The 16,885-nt window shown below is 39.0% G+C and overlaps 1 protein-coding gene across 4 annotated transcripts in view; it reads right to left on the reverse strand.

The window, feature by feature from the left end:
• Positions 1-16,885, reverse strand: part of RALGAPA2 (Ral GTPase activating protein catalytic subunit alpha 2) — a 374,904-nt gene that overhangs the window by 333,007 nt on the left and 25,012 nt on the right. For all 4 annotated transcript variants that reach the window (XR_006655322.3, XR_006655321.3, XM_024559518.4 and 1 more), the window contains exons 2-3: positions 5,491-5,601; positions 2,008-2,060 (exon numbers count right to left, since the gene is read on the reverse strand). Coding sequence is in view for 2 of the 4 variants with exons in the window: in XM_024559518.4 (XP_024415286.1) it covers positions 2,008-2,060; positions 5,491-5,601 (164 nt within the window). In the remaining 2 variants the exon portion in view is untranslated. The remainder of the gene's footprint in view (positions 1-2,007; positions 2,061-5,490; positions 5,602-16,885) is intronic.

Below are 16,885 nucleotides of genomic sequence, written 5' to 3' on the forward strand. Positions count from 1 at the left end.
GTTGTCAACAGGACATCATCGGGACCTGCCCACTGTTTTGGCTAACAGGGCCTTGAGTCTTCCAGGTCTTTCATTTGTTTTTGAGTGTGTTAGTATAAATAGCACTAACTGTATTTCAGGCATCTGTTTGCCTGAGTAGGGTGATTTAAGCTATGTACCCTCTGTTTGGGTGGAAGTGTAAACCATTACTGTTAAGTGTCCCTGGCTTAGGAAAGATAGGATTTTGCAATTTACTAGATGGCTGTGAACTGCTCGGCCAATTAAAAATCTACTTAGTTTTCCTATTCCACTTGTCCTGGCTTACTGGCTTGTCTCATATTTATACAACTGATACAAGGGTATGAATAAATCTCAAAAATATTTTTCTAACCAAGTAAGCCAGACACAAGAAAATACATACTATATGATTCCATACAGAGAAGATTCTAGAAAATTCAAACGTAATCTATTCTACTTTTCATTTTTTTAGTTTCAGGCATTCCCTTCTCCAATGGCCCTTCTCCCTGCAATATGCACATTGATTGGCACCTAGGGGGTCTTTCCTCCTTCCTTTAGGGTCCTGCCTCTTCTTCTGGTCTCACCATACTGTTTCTAAGAACACCATGGCCGCGGGGGCGGGGGGGGCGGGGACAGTGGGAAGAGGGGATTACAGGAACTACTATACAGGACACATGGACAAAACCAAGGGGGAGGGTGGAGGTGGGGGAGGGAGGTGGGTTCAGCTGGGGTGGGGTGGAGGGATGGGGAGAAAAGGCATACAACTGTAATTGAATAACAATAAAAATTTAAAAAAAAAAAGAACACCATGGCCTTTTATCTTCTTTGCTTCCTAGTCCTTGTAAACTTTAAAGACTATGTCTACCAGCTGAGAGGGATTCATTCCCAATGTCCTACCTAACTTCTGGAATTTCCTTCTAGTATCTGGGGTACTTTGCCCAATAAATGTCATGATCACCATCCGTACATTTGCTGGTTCCTCTGGATCAGCATCAGTGTGCTTTCTATAGCCCTGATAGATCCTCTTTAAAAATTCAGAAGGATTCTCATTTGACTTTTTCTGAAGGGCTTGTATCATATTCCAACTCTTTTGTTTGGGCACCCCCTTCTAAAGCCCTTCTAGTATACACTTTCTGTAATGTTCCAGGAAGGTTAGGTCCCCACCATTTGGGTTCCAGTTAGGCTCTGTCAAGAGAATTGTCCCAGCTGGGTCAGGGGTCCTATTGAGATTCTCTTGGTGGAGATGTTGAGCCTCTTCATTAGCCCTATTTATAACCAGTCATCTCTCATCTGCAGGTAACAATATATTTAGGGGAGTCTGTACATCTGTCTGTCTCTTCAAACCCTGAATAATTTCTAGATAACCAACAATTAACTTTCAGAGCCATAATTTGGTTCTGGTCTAGCCCCCAAGGTACCAGTAATATGGCCATTTGTCTGATGTATTTGGACAAAAAAAAAAAAAGACTTTAAGCTTAATAGATCAAAAATAAAACCCAAATGTCATTTCAACTTTGAAGAGAATATATGATCAATACATGTGGATACACAGATACATAAAAGGTTGCAACCTTACCAGTAGTCAGAAAAATATTTATTAAAAACAGTAAGTTTTTTCATGTCAGTTTGCATATATAAAAAAGACAAATCATGTCCAGTGTTGGATAGTGAAATTTACATAAGACTTCTAGATAAATTTACATATAAATTTACATGACCTTTTTGAAGAGCAATTTGGCATTATCAAAATTTAAAATGTGCATATGTTTCCATCTAACAATTTCATGTCTAGATACCCACACAGAAAAAGTTCTCCCACATATTTACAAAAAAACAAAACAAAACAAAACAAAACACTTTTTTTGCAGTATTGTTAGTAAAAGTGGAAGGAAGGAAGAAAGGAAGAAACTAAATGTCCATTTTTATTTGTCTTCAAGTAAAATCAAAGATCTAAAATACCAAATTTTCAACAAGAATCTTAAAAGCTAAATGAATTAGCTAAAAACTTACCTCAAAAAGAAAGAGGATGGAGTCCAGCTCCTCCCTTTGTGACTTATTATTCCCTGGAATATTAAAAAAAAAGATAGTTATCATGCAATGTATAAATTTTAGAATATTAAAAGCTTATGTTAAAAAGTATCTTAAAACATTAAAAGCCTCAACATACTTTTACTTATTCAAATAGTACTGGGAGGTAGTGTGGAACCTGTGTTACCAATGCAGATGGACTAACAACCTAAGCTCCAATCTAGCAGAGCTGCTGTTTACTAACTGTTTAAACACGGCTTCCATGTTTTCCAAGTTGTTAACAACCCATGACAGGTAATTTATTCATTTCTCAATTAGTTACTTAAGAGGTCAAATTATGATACAATGCACAGTAAAAAAGAAGAAAGAGTTCTAATTTTGTGATATGAAGAGGCATAGAGCAGTAATAACCATAAAAAGTCATATATATCTTTAAGCAATTGCACACTGCTTTTTTTGATAAAAATAATAATAAAAATTATAACACCTACAGAAGCAGTTACCATGTATTGTCCAGTCTATGTATCAAGCACTGTGCTAAGTGCTTAGCATACATCATCTAACTTAGGAAATCAGCAAAATTTTTCTGTAAAGGTCCAGATAATAAATATTTTAGCCTTTTCAGGCCTCTCTTAAACCACTCAACTCTGCTGTTATAGTGCAAAGGCAGCCATAGACAATATATAAATAAATGGGTATGGCTGTGTCCAATAAATCTTGATTTATAAAAACAAGCAGCAAGCTATAAGTTGTGGATGCCGGATCTAAATGAATTCTCACAGCTCTATGAAGTAGGTATCATTCATTCATTGAACAAATACCAAAGAATGTCTCTGTAGCAGGGACTATTCCAGGAACTGAGAATACGGAAGTGAGAATATGGAAGTGAATAAAACACGACAACCCCGAGGAGGCTTGCATTCTGGCAGGAGGAAGCATTCAAAACACTGAGTAAGCGAGAAAACCAATAGGAAAGGCAGATGAGGAATGCCCAAAAGGGTGGTATGCAATTTTGACTAGTGAAGTCAGGGAACACCTTGCTAAAAAGATGCACCTGTGCAAATATATAAAAGAGGTTAAGGAACAAACCACATGAAAACTTGGGGGTAAGAAAATAAGGCATATGGAAAGTTGGGGGAAATGTTTTCCAGGTAGAATGACTGAACAGTGCAAAGTCCTATGGCTGAGCAGGTTTGGCATGGTCAGGAAGGAAAGTAACTGCAAGAAGGTCCGTGTGTCTGGAGCAAAGAGGGTGAATTGTAGTAGGTGGATAGAGTAAAAGAAGGCAGGTAGCATCTGAAGCCATTGTAATGACTTAAGGAATGGGAAGCAATCTGAGGGTCTGGAGAGCTTGGAGTCATAATTTGACTTACATGTTTTAAGAATCACTCCAGCTGCTCTTTTGAAGAGACTTTGGTAGGGATTAAAGAGGGAGAGAACAGCACGATGATCCAGGTAAGAATAATGGGAGCTCTAGCATTACCAGCAGGCAATGAGAAGAGGCCAATGATTCTGGATGTATTTCAAAGGCAGTCAATAACTCAGGATCTGGCCTGAATAACTGAAAGGCTGAAGTTATCCTAATGAAGTTCATTATTCCTAATAAACATTTCCCTTGATTCTTTTATTTTAGTACACTTTCCTCCCTGTATTCTGATCAAAACACAGTTGTACCAAAATGAAGAAACTTCAAAAACTCACCCTGTTTTTATTGGTTCTTTGTTATAATTCTTTGCAATAGATTGTAAAAATGGAGAGTTTTTCCCTTCCCATCAGAAGATGTCTATTTCTCCATCCCTTGAATCTGAGATACCATGTGACTTGCTCTGGCCAATGCCAGATATAAGCAAATGTGACGAAAGCACAGACTTAAAAACACTCTTCCTGAGTTTAGAACCCTAAGACCACCATCTGAAGGAGCCCAAGATAGCCTATTAGCTGGAGAAGAGGGGCCACATGGAGGAGAACTAAGGCACCCTGTTCAACAGCTTACTAATAACCACAAGACATGTGAATGAGTCCATCCACCACCAGCTAATATCAGAGGCATGAGCTAGCCTAAACCGGAAGAACCACACAACAGACCCAGAAAATCATAGCTAAATGACTAGCTATTGTTTTACAGCACTCAGTGCTGGGATGGTTTGCCATGCAGCACAAACTAATTGATACAATCTTAAAGAGCTATATTTTTCTAAAAATATAGAGGAAGAAAAAGGGGGAGTAGTAAGGGGGGGAGGATCCTTTAAAAATGGGATTTTTAGGTTGTAGGGGTTTTTTTTTAAGATATGGGGCTTTAATTTTTTTCTTTGCTATTTTGATTGCATGTAATATCACACTATTCTCCTCCACACACCTACAAAAGGAAAGTGAATTGGAGAAAAGCTAGAAAGCAAAATAATTAGATGAATTCATATTTGAAATATCTACTGATTTGGGAAAAAAAGAATTTTAAGTTCAAGATTTATATCAATTTATAAATCACAAGGGAAAAAACAACAATTCATTAAAAAAAACAAACAAACACTTGGCATCATGGGCTCATGCCCATGTATGATGACCTACTTGAGGCCTGGAGCATTCTGTAAGACTGAGCCATCTGCTCTATGTCAGAAACCACCACATTGCCTCACCCCAAATTCCTTGACCCAGTCTCAACCCACTTCCCCCATTACCTTCTACCATCAGTTATCTTCCTTTCCTCAGCCTGCAAACAAGCAATGCATCCTTTAAAACCTTCCCATGACCAAGCAACCCCTTGAGGTACAATCCTCTGTCTTCATCATTACTTTCAAAAGCGATGTTCTCACATGTAGCCTTCATGGTCTCACCAGCCAGTTACTCCATTTCTCTCTGTCCAGATTCTGACTGCACTATTCAGCTAGAACTTTTCTTTCACTAGTCAATGACAGCCTCCTTGGTGCACTATCATTTCCTAGTCCTGTTGCTACTCACCTTTTTGCATCATCAGGCACTGCTGATCTTTCATTCTTTGAAATTCTCTCTTCTCTGGGCATCTGTGACCAAACACTTTCCTCCCCTCACCCACTACTCCTTTACCTTTTCCTCTTTGCAGAATAAAAGGAATTACTCCAAAGCCCTGACTGCCACTCTTTCTCTGCATATACTTTGTTCCTTGACAACAGCATGACTGCACCTCTCCCCCAAGCTCCAGTCCCTGTATTTTTACTGCCCAGCCACACCATATACCTGGGTGCCCCACAGGGCACTTCATGGATATAAGGAAAAGGGATATAAGAGGGAGAAATCAAAGATGCATGCAGGATATTGAGTCTAGTTCATAAGCTGCCAATACAGCAGTGGGGAAACCCTGGGTTAGGGTTAGGGGAGCCAGGTTTGGAAGGTAAGAGGATGAGTGCAGCTTTGGGAAGTCTGAGTTTGAGGCACAGGAAAATCTGAACGTTTAAAAAAAATGTATGTCAAAAAAATTGCAGAAGTGCTTACCTTTTAATTTTAAACTATTTTCCAGTGTTATAAAGTTTTCATAGAAGATGAAATATATCTGAGAATAGTTGGTCTCAAAAAACTGCTTAAGTTCACTTGCATCCACATTATCTGAAAAGAAAAAGTTTCCATTTATGACAATAACCTTATACAATCATCAGAATTCACAACTTTTCAGAAATGAAAGTAAAAACTTTATCCCTTCGTAAGACAAAATTTTAAAAAATAGTATTTCCATCCATTTATTCCCTATTAAGAGAGTTCTGAATGGGCTTAGAGCACCATCCCCCAAAGCTGACCCCTGCAGGAGACTGGAGTCAAGGAGGTCAGAGCCATGTGGGCACAGCATTTACATACCAGCCAGAAGGTCAGAACTAAGTGAGGGACTAAGGAAGGAAAAGATGACTTCCTGTTAGGGGAGGGAAAAGTATTCATGGCTTTTGACATAGGCCATTAGGGGGATGGGTTTGCACATCTGAAAAACAACTTGGCCAGTACAGTCATGGCCCAGTCTCTCCCCACTCTCCACTGACATAAAATCAGCTAGAGAAACCTAGCAGGTGAGCTCCCCACCACACCCACCCATTTCCATCTAGGCCACTGGTCAATACCTTCCCTCCATCTTTTAGGTGACCTGTCCCATTCCTGTTTGGATGTAGTGAAGCCCTCCACATGTTCCTAGAGGTGCCTTGAGTAGTGTTTCTCCCTGCTGCAACTTAGCCCAGCAATAACTCTAGCTGGGGCCGAGCCAGCACAACAGCCACTTCTAGCAGGGGCCCAATCATCCCTCACATCTCCCATCAGAGAAGTTATCCACTGTCAACACATCTTTGCACATTTCCCTTAGCAAACAAGGTTGTTTGTGCCATTTACAACAGGGTCCTGACAAGACGTTATCTCTTTGGATATTGTACTAATAACGTTAGGAAAATGAAAAACAGCTTCCTTAAAATTACACAATGGGGAAAAATGTGTTGCTATTCAATCTACAATAGAATGGCATCAATTACTTTTGGGGTCCTAAAACAGGGAAAATATGTGAACACAACCCATTACTATGCTTAAATTCTATATAGTTAATACTATTACTGGTGCATCTAAAGAATTGTTTTCCTCTCATGACTGTATAGAGCCTTTCGTGCAAAAATTTGCCCTGGTTCTTTGAAATAATGCACATAAGGTATTTTTTATGTCATATAAACTACCAATTTCACCTTCTATTTCCTGTCCCAAAATAAAACTGAGCATAGAGCAATGAAAGTTCCTAGACTAACAAGTTAGCCTAAGTGAAAGAAGGGAACAATGAAACTAGTATCATTAATCATATGAATATTATCATTCTTATGAGTGGTACAATCTTGACAAGGAGTCCTTGAGTATATTCTGTACAATGTGCCAGTTCCAATAAAGGTTTTGTCCATTTTCACTCCAATATCAGCTGCTATCCCATCCACTACTACCTGTTTCCTCTAAAGCAGCTCACCTGGCCAGCTCCTACTCTCCACTCACTGGTCAGCTGAAACATCCCCAGCCCACCCCAAGACTAGGTTAGTGCCTCTGCTATGTGTCCCATTGCTCTCTTCTTTCCCTATCATAGAACTTTTTGTACTTTACTTAATTCCTGCTGGAATTCCTGAATTGATTCTAATTAGATGACCTGTCTTTGTTAGAAATACACCCTACCCTCATAGAACTCCCAGTCTATCTCATGCGTCATTATGTCATCTGCATCCAGTACAGTATTTAGTTCAGTATTTTCTAGAATGAATTGGATAACAGAAACAGTCTATAACATACAATGATAGGAAATGACCACAACGTGTAAGGCCACAGGGGGAAAAAAAGCCTAACCCTCCTTCAAATACTTCAGTCTATCAAGAGAAAAAAAAATAGGGTTTTATTTATTTTTAGAGGGAGAGAAACATCACATGTGGTTGACTCTCATGTAGCCCCCACTGGGGACCTGGCCTGCAAACCAGGTATGTGCCCTGACTGGGAATTGAACTGGCAACACTAGTTCACAGCCCGCGCTCAATCCACTGCACTACACCAGCCAGGGCTCAAGAGAAAAATTTCATCCCTCTGCTAAGGACTTCCCATTTCTACCTGTAGCCCTGACACACCCCTTTTACACCTCCCTCCCCCTCAAGCTCAGAGCCTGCCACCAGATAGATTTCTCCACATGAAGGTCTAAAAGGCTTCTCCAATTAAACATTTCCAAAGGAAAGTTTTGTTTTCCCCCGCATATTCTGATCTGCCCTCAGAGACCACCATCCACCCAGCAGCTCAAGGCACAACTTAAACATCATCCTCGATTCTTCTCAGTCATTCACAGCATCATCTCCAGGGTGTCAGTTCCCCCTAAAAAATGTCCCAGCCCTGAACCACTTCTTACCCTTCACTGCCTTGCCTGGTATACATCACCATGAATCCTCACCCAGGCAGCAACCACGCTGGCTGCCTGGACTCACCACATCAACTCTTTATCTCTATAATCCACTATCAACATTGCCGTCCACAAGAAAATGTCACACTGAAAATCTAATCAAATAATTCCTTTCCAAAAAACACCTTCCAAAGGGCCACGAGTAGTACTTAAAATCCAAATTCTTTTTTTATATTACTTTTTTTCATATTTCTCTCACCTTTTTAAAACTATTGTTCAGGTACAGTTGTCTCCATTTCCCCCCAGCCATCCCCACCTCCCACCCTTGATCCTATCCCCCTTTGGCTTTGCCCATGTGTCCTCCATTACTCTTCCTTGATGACCCTACACCCTTTTCCCCCATCATACCCTCCCCCTCCCCTCTGGTTAATGTCAGTTTGTTCTTTATTTCAAGATCTCTGATTACATTTTTCTTGCTTGTTTCTTTTGTTGATTAGGTTCCACTTATAGGTGAGGTCAGATGGTATTTGTCTTTCACTACCTGGCTTATTTCACTTAGCATAATGCTCTGCAGATCCATCCATTCTGTCGCAAAGGGTAGGAGCTCCTTTCTACTGTGTAGTATTCCATTGTGTAAATGTACTAGTTTTTTGAGCCAATCATTTACTGATGGGCACTTAGGTTGCTTCCAGCACTTGGCTATTGTAAATTGTGCTGCTATGAACATTGAGGTGCATAGGTACTTTTGAGTTGGTGTTTCAGGATTCTTAGGGTATAACCCCAGCAGTGGAATTGCTGGGTCAAAAGGCAGTTCAATTTTTAGTTTTCTGAGGAAATTCCATTCCACAGTGGCTGTACCAGTCTGCATTCCCACCAACAATACTAGGGTTCCCTATTCTCCACAATGTCGCCAGTACTTGTTTGTTGATTTGGTTATGATGGCCACTCTGACCAGTGTGAAGTGGTATTTCATTGTGGTTTTAATTTGCATCTCTCTGATGGCTAGTGATGCTGAGCATCCTCTCATATGTCTCTGGGCCCTCTGTATGTCCTCCATGGAGAAGTGTCTGTTCATGTTCTTTGCCCATTTTTTAATTGGGTTGTTTGTCTTACCAGGAGGTATTCTGCCCCACCCTATGGGGCTTAAGCCTCCTGCTGAGTGCAGAGTGACTAAATTAACAAATGAAGGAGACATCAACAGACAGTAGATCCCTGGCAGTCACAGAGCAGGCTGCCTAAGGTCAGATGGGGTCAACATCTGACATCACCAACACAGACCCAGAAAGAAAAAAACAGTGATGAATACTAGAGGCTACTAAGATGAAATCCACTGTGGTCTTCTACATCATTAGAGGTATTTTTTTTCTTGCATAGCTTTTTAATAATCATTTCTTGTCCAGCAAACTTGTGCCTATGAAGTCACTATATATTATACTACAGTTTATTTCTCTCCTTTCTTATAATAGTCTTAGTCTCTTTACACCTTTATTAGTACTTGTTCATTGCTGTTGATAGTGGGAATGAGGGGGAAGATATTTTTGCAGATGTGGGCTTATACCATGGGCTTTGTAGTTTTGTTCTAGCAGAACCTGCACAGCAGCATATGTGGTGGGCAGAGTCACCTTCAGTCAACCAGCTAGAGGGAAGGACCCACCAAAGACCACCACCACACTAATCAAAACACAATTACATCCAGAGAACCAACATAAATGGCATAAAGGGCATCCCAAGAGCATCAAGTTCAGGAGATCAAGGAGACTGCACCACTGAATCTCACAGGTCTCCTACCATATATATTCACGCCATACTGAAGGAATCAAACAGACCAATTTAAGAAGAAGAGGCAAACAAGAAGAGTCTCACAAATAAGGGAAAGACAAAGAAACAACCCCCAATTGAAAGGAAAGGAGGAATCCTCAGAAAGAGTGCTCAATGAAATAGAGGCAAGTCAACTATCAGATATTGAGTTCTAAACAATGATTATAAGGATGTTCAATGAGCTCAGTGAGAATTACCAAAAACTACATGGAACTTACAAGGAACTTACTGCAAATTATATCAGCATGAAAAAACACATAGAAACTATCAACAAGAGCCAGGAGGAACTGGAAAAGACAATTTCTGAATTGAACAACACAGCAGAAGGAATCAAAAGCAGGCTAGGTGAAGCAGAGAATCTAACCAGCAAGCTAGAGGACAAGGTAAAAAAAAAACTCCCAAAAACAGCACAAAAAGGAAAAAAAGACTCAAAAGTAACAAATAGAGTTAAGGGAACTGCAGGACAACATGACATGTAAATATATCCATATAATAGGGATACCAGAAGGAGAAGAGGAGCAAGGGATAGAAAATCTGTTTGAAAAAGTAATGATGGGAAACTTGTCTAATTTGATGACAGAAAAAGCCAAAGAAGTCCAGGAAGGAGAAGGTCCCAAACAAAAGGAACCCAAAGAGGCCCACTCCAAGATACATCAAACTTAAAATGGCAAAATTCCAAGGGAGAAACAGGGAGAAATATCACAAAGAGAGAATATTAAAGGCAGCAAGGGAGAAACAGGAAGTAACATAAAAGGGAGCCCCGATTAAGCTAGCAGCTGACTTCTCAACAAAAATACTACAAGCCGAAAAGGAATGGCAAGAAATGATCCAAGTAATGAAAAACAAAGGCCTGCAAACACTACTCCACACAGCAAGGTTCTAAATTACAACAGAAGGTGAAATAAGAAGTTTCCCAAATGAAAGAAGGCTGAAAGAATACACCTCCAACAAACCAACACTGCAATATATGCTAAAGGGATTGCTTTAAGAAGAGGAAGAAAAAGAATGTGTGAGAGAGGAACACACGTACAAAGGGAGGAAAATGGCAATGAATAAGTACCTATCGTTAATAACCATAAATGTAAATGGATTAAATGTTCCAATCAGAAGGCATAGGATAGCTGAATGGATAACAAAACATGACCCACACATATGCTGTCTACAAGAAGCCCAGGTCAGAACAAAAGACCTACACAGACTGAAAGTGAAGGGTTGGAAAAAAATATTCCAAGCAAACAGACAAGGAAAAAAAGCCAGAGTGGCAATACCTATAACACACAAAATACACTTAAAAAAAAGGCCATAAAAAGAGACCCTGAAGGACACTTTATTATACTCAAAGGAAGAATCCATCAAGAAGACATAAAAATTATAAACATATATGACACAACACAGGAGCACCCAAATGCATAAGAAAAATCATGGAGGACTTCAAGAAAGATACTGACAGCAACACAATTATAGTAGGGGATGACAACACTCACTATCAAAAAAGGACAGATCTTCCAAACAAAATATCAACAAGGATATTGTGGCACTGAACAATGCCCTAGATCAAACTGACTTAATTGATGTATATATATATATATAGAACCTTTCACCCCAAAGAAGGAAAATACACATTCTTTTCAAATGCACATGGAACATTTTCAAAGATAGACCACATGATAGCACACAAAACAAGCCTCAACAAACTGAAAAAATCTGAAATCATATCAAGCATTTTCTCCGACCACAAGGGACGAACTAGAAACCAACTTCAAGGACAAAACTCAAAAACACTCAAATTCATGGAGATTGAATAGCATGCTATTAAACAATGAATGGGTTAAGAATGAGATCAAGGAAGAAATCAAAAAGTTTCTAGAAACAAATGAAAATGAACTCACAACAGTCCAATACTTATGGGACACAGCAAACACAGTCCTGAGAGGGAAGTTCATAGTGATACGGGCCTACCCCAAAAAAGACAGAAACATTTCAATGAAACAACCTTACCCTACATCTACAAGAACTGGAGGAAAAACAACAAAGACAGCCCTTCCTTCTACTTGCTCTTTGAAACCACCAAGATCAGAGCAGAATTAAACAACATAGAGACTAACAGAACAATTCTAAGGATCAATAAATCCAGGAGCTGATTTTTTGAAAAGATAAACAAAACCAGCAAGCCTTTAAGCAGACTCATCAGGAAAAAAAAAAAAAAAGAGAGGACCCAAATAAACACAATCAGTAATGAAGGAGAGATTACAACCAATACCACAGAAATACAAAGGATTTTAAGAAATTACTATGAAGAACTATATGCCCAGAAATTTGAAAACCTGGGTGAAATGAACAAATTTCTAGAAAAAAATAATCTTCCAAAACTGAATGAAGAAGCAAAAAGCTTGAACAGACTGGTAGCAGCTGACAAAATCAAAGCAGTAATCAAAAAACTCCTGGCATACAAAAGCCTTGGACTGGATGGTTTCACAGGAGACTTTTACAAAACATTTAAGGAAGAGCTAAACCCTATCCTTCACAGACTATTCCAAAAAATCCAAGAAGATGAAAGAGTCCCAAACTCTTTTTATGAACCCAGCATTATCCTAATCCCAAAACCAGACAAAGAAACAACAAAGAAAACTACAGGCCAAAACTGTTGATGAACATAGACAATAAAATGCTCAGCAAACTACTGCCAAACCGCATCCAGCAATTTATCAAAAAGATCATACACTATGATCAAGTGGGATTCATTCCAGGGATGCAAGGATGGTACAATATTCGCAAATCAATAAAAGTAATATATCACATAAACAAAAGGAAAGACAAAAATCACAAGATCATATCAAGAGATGTGGAAAAGGCACTTGATAAGATACACCACCCATTTAGGAGAAAAAACACTCAGCAAAGTGGGAATAGAGGGAGGAAACCTCAACATAAGAAGGCCATATACGAGAAACCTACAGCCGACATCATACCCAATGGGCAAAAACTAAAAGCTTTCCCACTAAGACCAGGAACAAGACAAGGTTGTCTGCTTTCACTTCTATTCAACATAATATTGGAAGTCCTAGCCACAGCAATCAGACAAGAAAATGAAATAAAAAACTTGCAAAATAGAAAGATGGAAGCAAAACTGTCATTGTTTGCAAATGACATGATTATGTACATAGAAAATCCTATAGACTCTGCCAAAACACTTCTCGACCTAATAAGTGAACAGACCATCCTATGTTCTGTTTTTGCCAAGTGAACTTGGCAAAACAGAGGGATACATAGCCAACATTCAGAAATCGAAGACATTTTTTGAATACCAACAATGAAATATCAGAAACAGAAATCAGGAAAAAATCCCATTTGCTATAGCAGCAAGAAAAATAAAGTACCTTGGAATAAACCTAACTGAAGAGGTAAAAGACCTATACTCAGAAAACTATATAACACTGAACAAAGAAATTAAGGAAGACATAAACAAATAGAAGCATGTACCGTGTTCATGGATTGTAAGAGTTAACATCATCAAAATATCCATACTACCCAGATTCAATGCAATCCCTATTTAAAAATACCAATGACATATTTCACAGATATAAATCGAACATTTCAAAAATTCATATGGAACTAGAAACAACCTTGAATAGCCATAGAAATTTTATGAAAGAACAAAACAGGAGGGATCACAGTACCTGATATCAAATTATATTACAAGGCCATGGTAATCAAAACAGTCTATTACTGCCATAAGAACAGCCATATAGGTCAGTGGAACAGAACAGACAGCCCAGAAATAAACCCAAGTCTCTATGGTCAACTAATATTCAACAAAGGGGGAAGAAGCATAAAATGGAGTAAAAATAGCCTCTTCAACAATGGTACTGGGAGATCTGGATGGCTACATGCAAAAAAATTAAACACCAAATTACACCATATAAAATGGACAACTGCAATAGCATAATCAATAAAATATATTTAAAAAAAAAGAATAGAACAAACCCCAGAAAAAGAACTAAACAAAACAGAGATAACCAACCTATCAGATGCAGAGTACAAAACACTGGTGATCAGGATGTTCAAAGAACTCACTGAGTATGGCAACAACATAAAGGAAGAAATGAAGGTTATACTAAGTAAAATAAACAAAAATATACAGGGAACTATAAGTGGAGGGAGGATTCAAATCAATGATTTGGAACATAAGGAAGAAATAAGCATTCAACCAGAACAACAAGAAGAAAAAAGAATTAAAAAAAACAAGAGTAGTATAAAGACCCTCTGGAATATCTCCAAAAGTACCAAGATCCAAATCATAGGGATGCCAGAAGGATAAGAAGAAGAGCAAGAAATTGAAAACTTATTTGAAAAAATAATAAAAGAAAGCTTCCTTAATTTGGTGAAGGAAATAGACATACAAGTCCAGGAGGCACAGAGTCCAAAAAAAGTTGGACCCAAAGAGGACAACACCAAGACACATCATAATTAAAATGCCAAAGGTTAAAGATAAAGACAGAATCTTAAAAGCAACAAGAGAAAAGCAGTGAGTTACCTACAAAGGAGTTCCCGTAAGACTATAGGCTGATTTCTCAAAAACTTTGCAGGCAAGATGGGACTAGCCAAAAGTATTAACGTGATGAAAAGCAAAGACCTACTCCTAGATTAGTCTATCCAGCAAAGCTGTCATTTACAAGGGAAAGGCAAATGAAGTGCTTTCCCAACAAGGTAAAGCTAAAGGAGTTCATCATCACCAAGCCATTATTACATGAAATGTTACAGGGACTTATTTAAGAGAAAGATCAAAACTATGAACAGTTAAATGACAACAAATTCACAACTATCAACAACTGAATTAAAAAAAACAAACTAAGCAAACAACTAGAACAGAAACAGAATCATAGATGTGGAGATCATTTGGAGGGTTATCAGCTGGGAGGGGGAAGGGGTAGAATGGGGGAAAAGGTGCAGATATTAAAAGCATAATTGGTAGGTACAAAATAGACAGGGGGATATTAATAGTATAGAAAATAGAGAAGCCAAAAATGTATATGCATGATCCACGGACATGAACTAAGGTGGGGGAGATTGCTGGAGGGAAGGGGGATACCAGGCAGAGCTGGGGAAAGGGGGGAAAATTGGGACAATGTAATAGCATAATCAATAAAATATATTTTCTTAAAAAAGAAAGTATTGAAGGACTGCTTTTTAACAAGGCTAACTTCAAGAAGTACAGAGCTATTATAAGAAGACTTTGTTCGGGGGGGGGGGGGGGGGGGGGATGTCTGACCGTGAACCCGTGAACTTCCTGTAGACAGACATTCTTTACCCACTCATTCAAACATTATTGAGCCCATACCCATACCACTAGCCTTTAAGCCAAATGCTAAGAAATTTAAAGAGAATGATTCAGTGTCCTCAAGGGTACACAGGTAAACAAGCAAGTAACAAGACAGGCACCATGACCAGAGCTTATGCAGGGAGTCAAGGCAGGGTTTGAACAAGGCCACTTGGGGAACCTGGGAATACTAATAATGCTACACAATTATGCTTTAAAAGACACTTTTATTTGACCCTCACCACAACCCTGTGAGGGAGATGTGGCAGGTATGATCAAGATAAAGAAACCTCAGGTTCAGGATCTCATGTGACTTGCCTAAGGTAACATAGCCAGTCAGGGATATGGGCAGAACTCCTGTTCAGGTCTTCCAACTAAAACCTGAGCTCTACAGAGGCCTCAGAGACATGTGAAAATAAATCAAAACTAGAAATCAGGTCATAAATACAAAGAAATAAGTTATCACCTTGTGGATGTGCAGAAGAGCCAGATGAAAAAGAACAGGTGATAAGAAGACAAATAAGAAACAGGAGGAAACAGAGTTGCACTGAAGATGGGAACTGCTGATTTCCCCAAGAAGGAGCTTATGGTAATCTTCCTATTCATGGGAGCCAGTAAGAAAGAGAGAAGGAGAACAAGTTCTGAACCATAAAGCCCAGATTGTAAACCATCTTTGATTTTCAGTGTGTTTGGCACAGACACTAACAGGTCGCCTTACTATAATCAGGAAACTCAGAGAAGTACATTCATACTAACCAGATAAGTAACCAGCAAATAGCGTTATAGAGCTGGAAGTCATTCCTCATTTTTTAAAGAAATGTCCTTTAATTTCTCATTATTCTTTACCACCAACTAACGGCCAATAAACTGTTTCTATTTTCCCATTATATCTAAAAGAAAAATCTTCTGTATTCCACACCAGAATCTACCCTGACCCACACCTTTGTCCAGTAAAACCTCTTGACAATTATTTCTCCACATCTAACTGAAAGGCAATAGCAAAGCTTAAAGGCAAAACTTCTGGAGCAGATTCCCTGTGTTCAAGCCCAGAAGCTACAGGACTTTGGGCAAGTTACTTAAATACCCTGTACCTAAATTTCTTCATCTGAAGTGGTCCACACATCACGGGACTGCAATGATGACAAATATGAGCATATGCAAAGTGCTTTTAAGAGTGTCGGTCAGCATTATATAAATGCTAGTTCTTTTACAATTACCTAGCTCCTGGCCAAGGCCATCTCACTAGGTGGGAATAATGCAGCTTCACCTACCTATAAAGACATGAAACTCAATGACTCATTAAACTCATGTCCTTAATGAGACTATCCCTTATTAAATGACCCTTAATCCCAATATAGTAGAAAGCACTACTAATAAACATACCTATGAAACCAGTGGGATTATCCCTCCATTTCCTTCCACATATAATCCTTTTCAGTAACAATTCTACTCCTTTTTAACTGGGAGGATCACAATAGTCTCACAAAAACCTGCTTCAGCAGCCCCCCGGAAGCACCAAATGAAGAGGAAACGTACTTCTCCCACTCGAAAGCCCCCAGTGAACTTCATAAAGAAGAAGAAGAAGCTCAGTTCAGCTCCTCCCTGGTAGAGAATGACACCCCACCCTCCCTCACGCTCATCCCAGAGTGAGAGCCATCCCAGCTCTGCCTACACACTTATGTGTAGGTGAAGATAATATCATTTACTACTTTACTCAAATTCTCTAGATACAACAGCACTAAAGGCATGATGCTCAAGACCAGAGGCTGGTGATAGGGAAAGAGATAAATGAAAAATTCAAAGTTAACTTGACAACTTAACAAAAACATTATTTACACATAGTGAAAACAAAGGAAATGAACTACTCAGACACA

This window comes from Desmodus rotundus, chromosome 6 (assembly GCF_022682495.2).
Source record: "Desmodus rotundus isolate HL8 chromosome 6, HLdesRot8A.1, whole genome shotgun sequence".
NCBI classification, from domain to species: domain Eukaryota; kingdom Metazoa; phylum Chordata; class Mammalia; order Chiroptera; family Phyllostomidae; genus Desmodus; species Desmodus rotundus.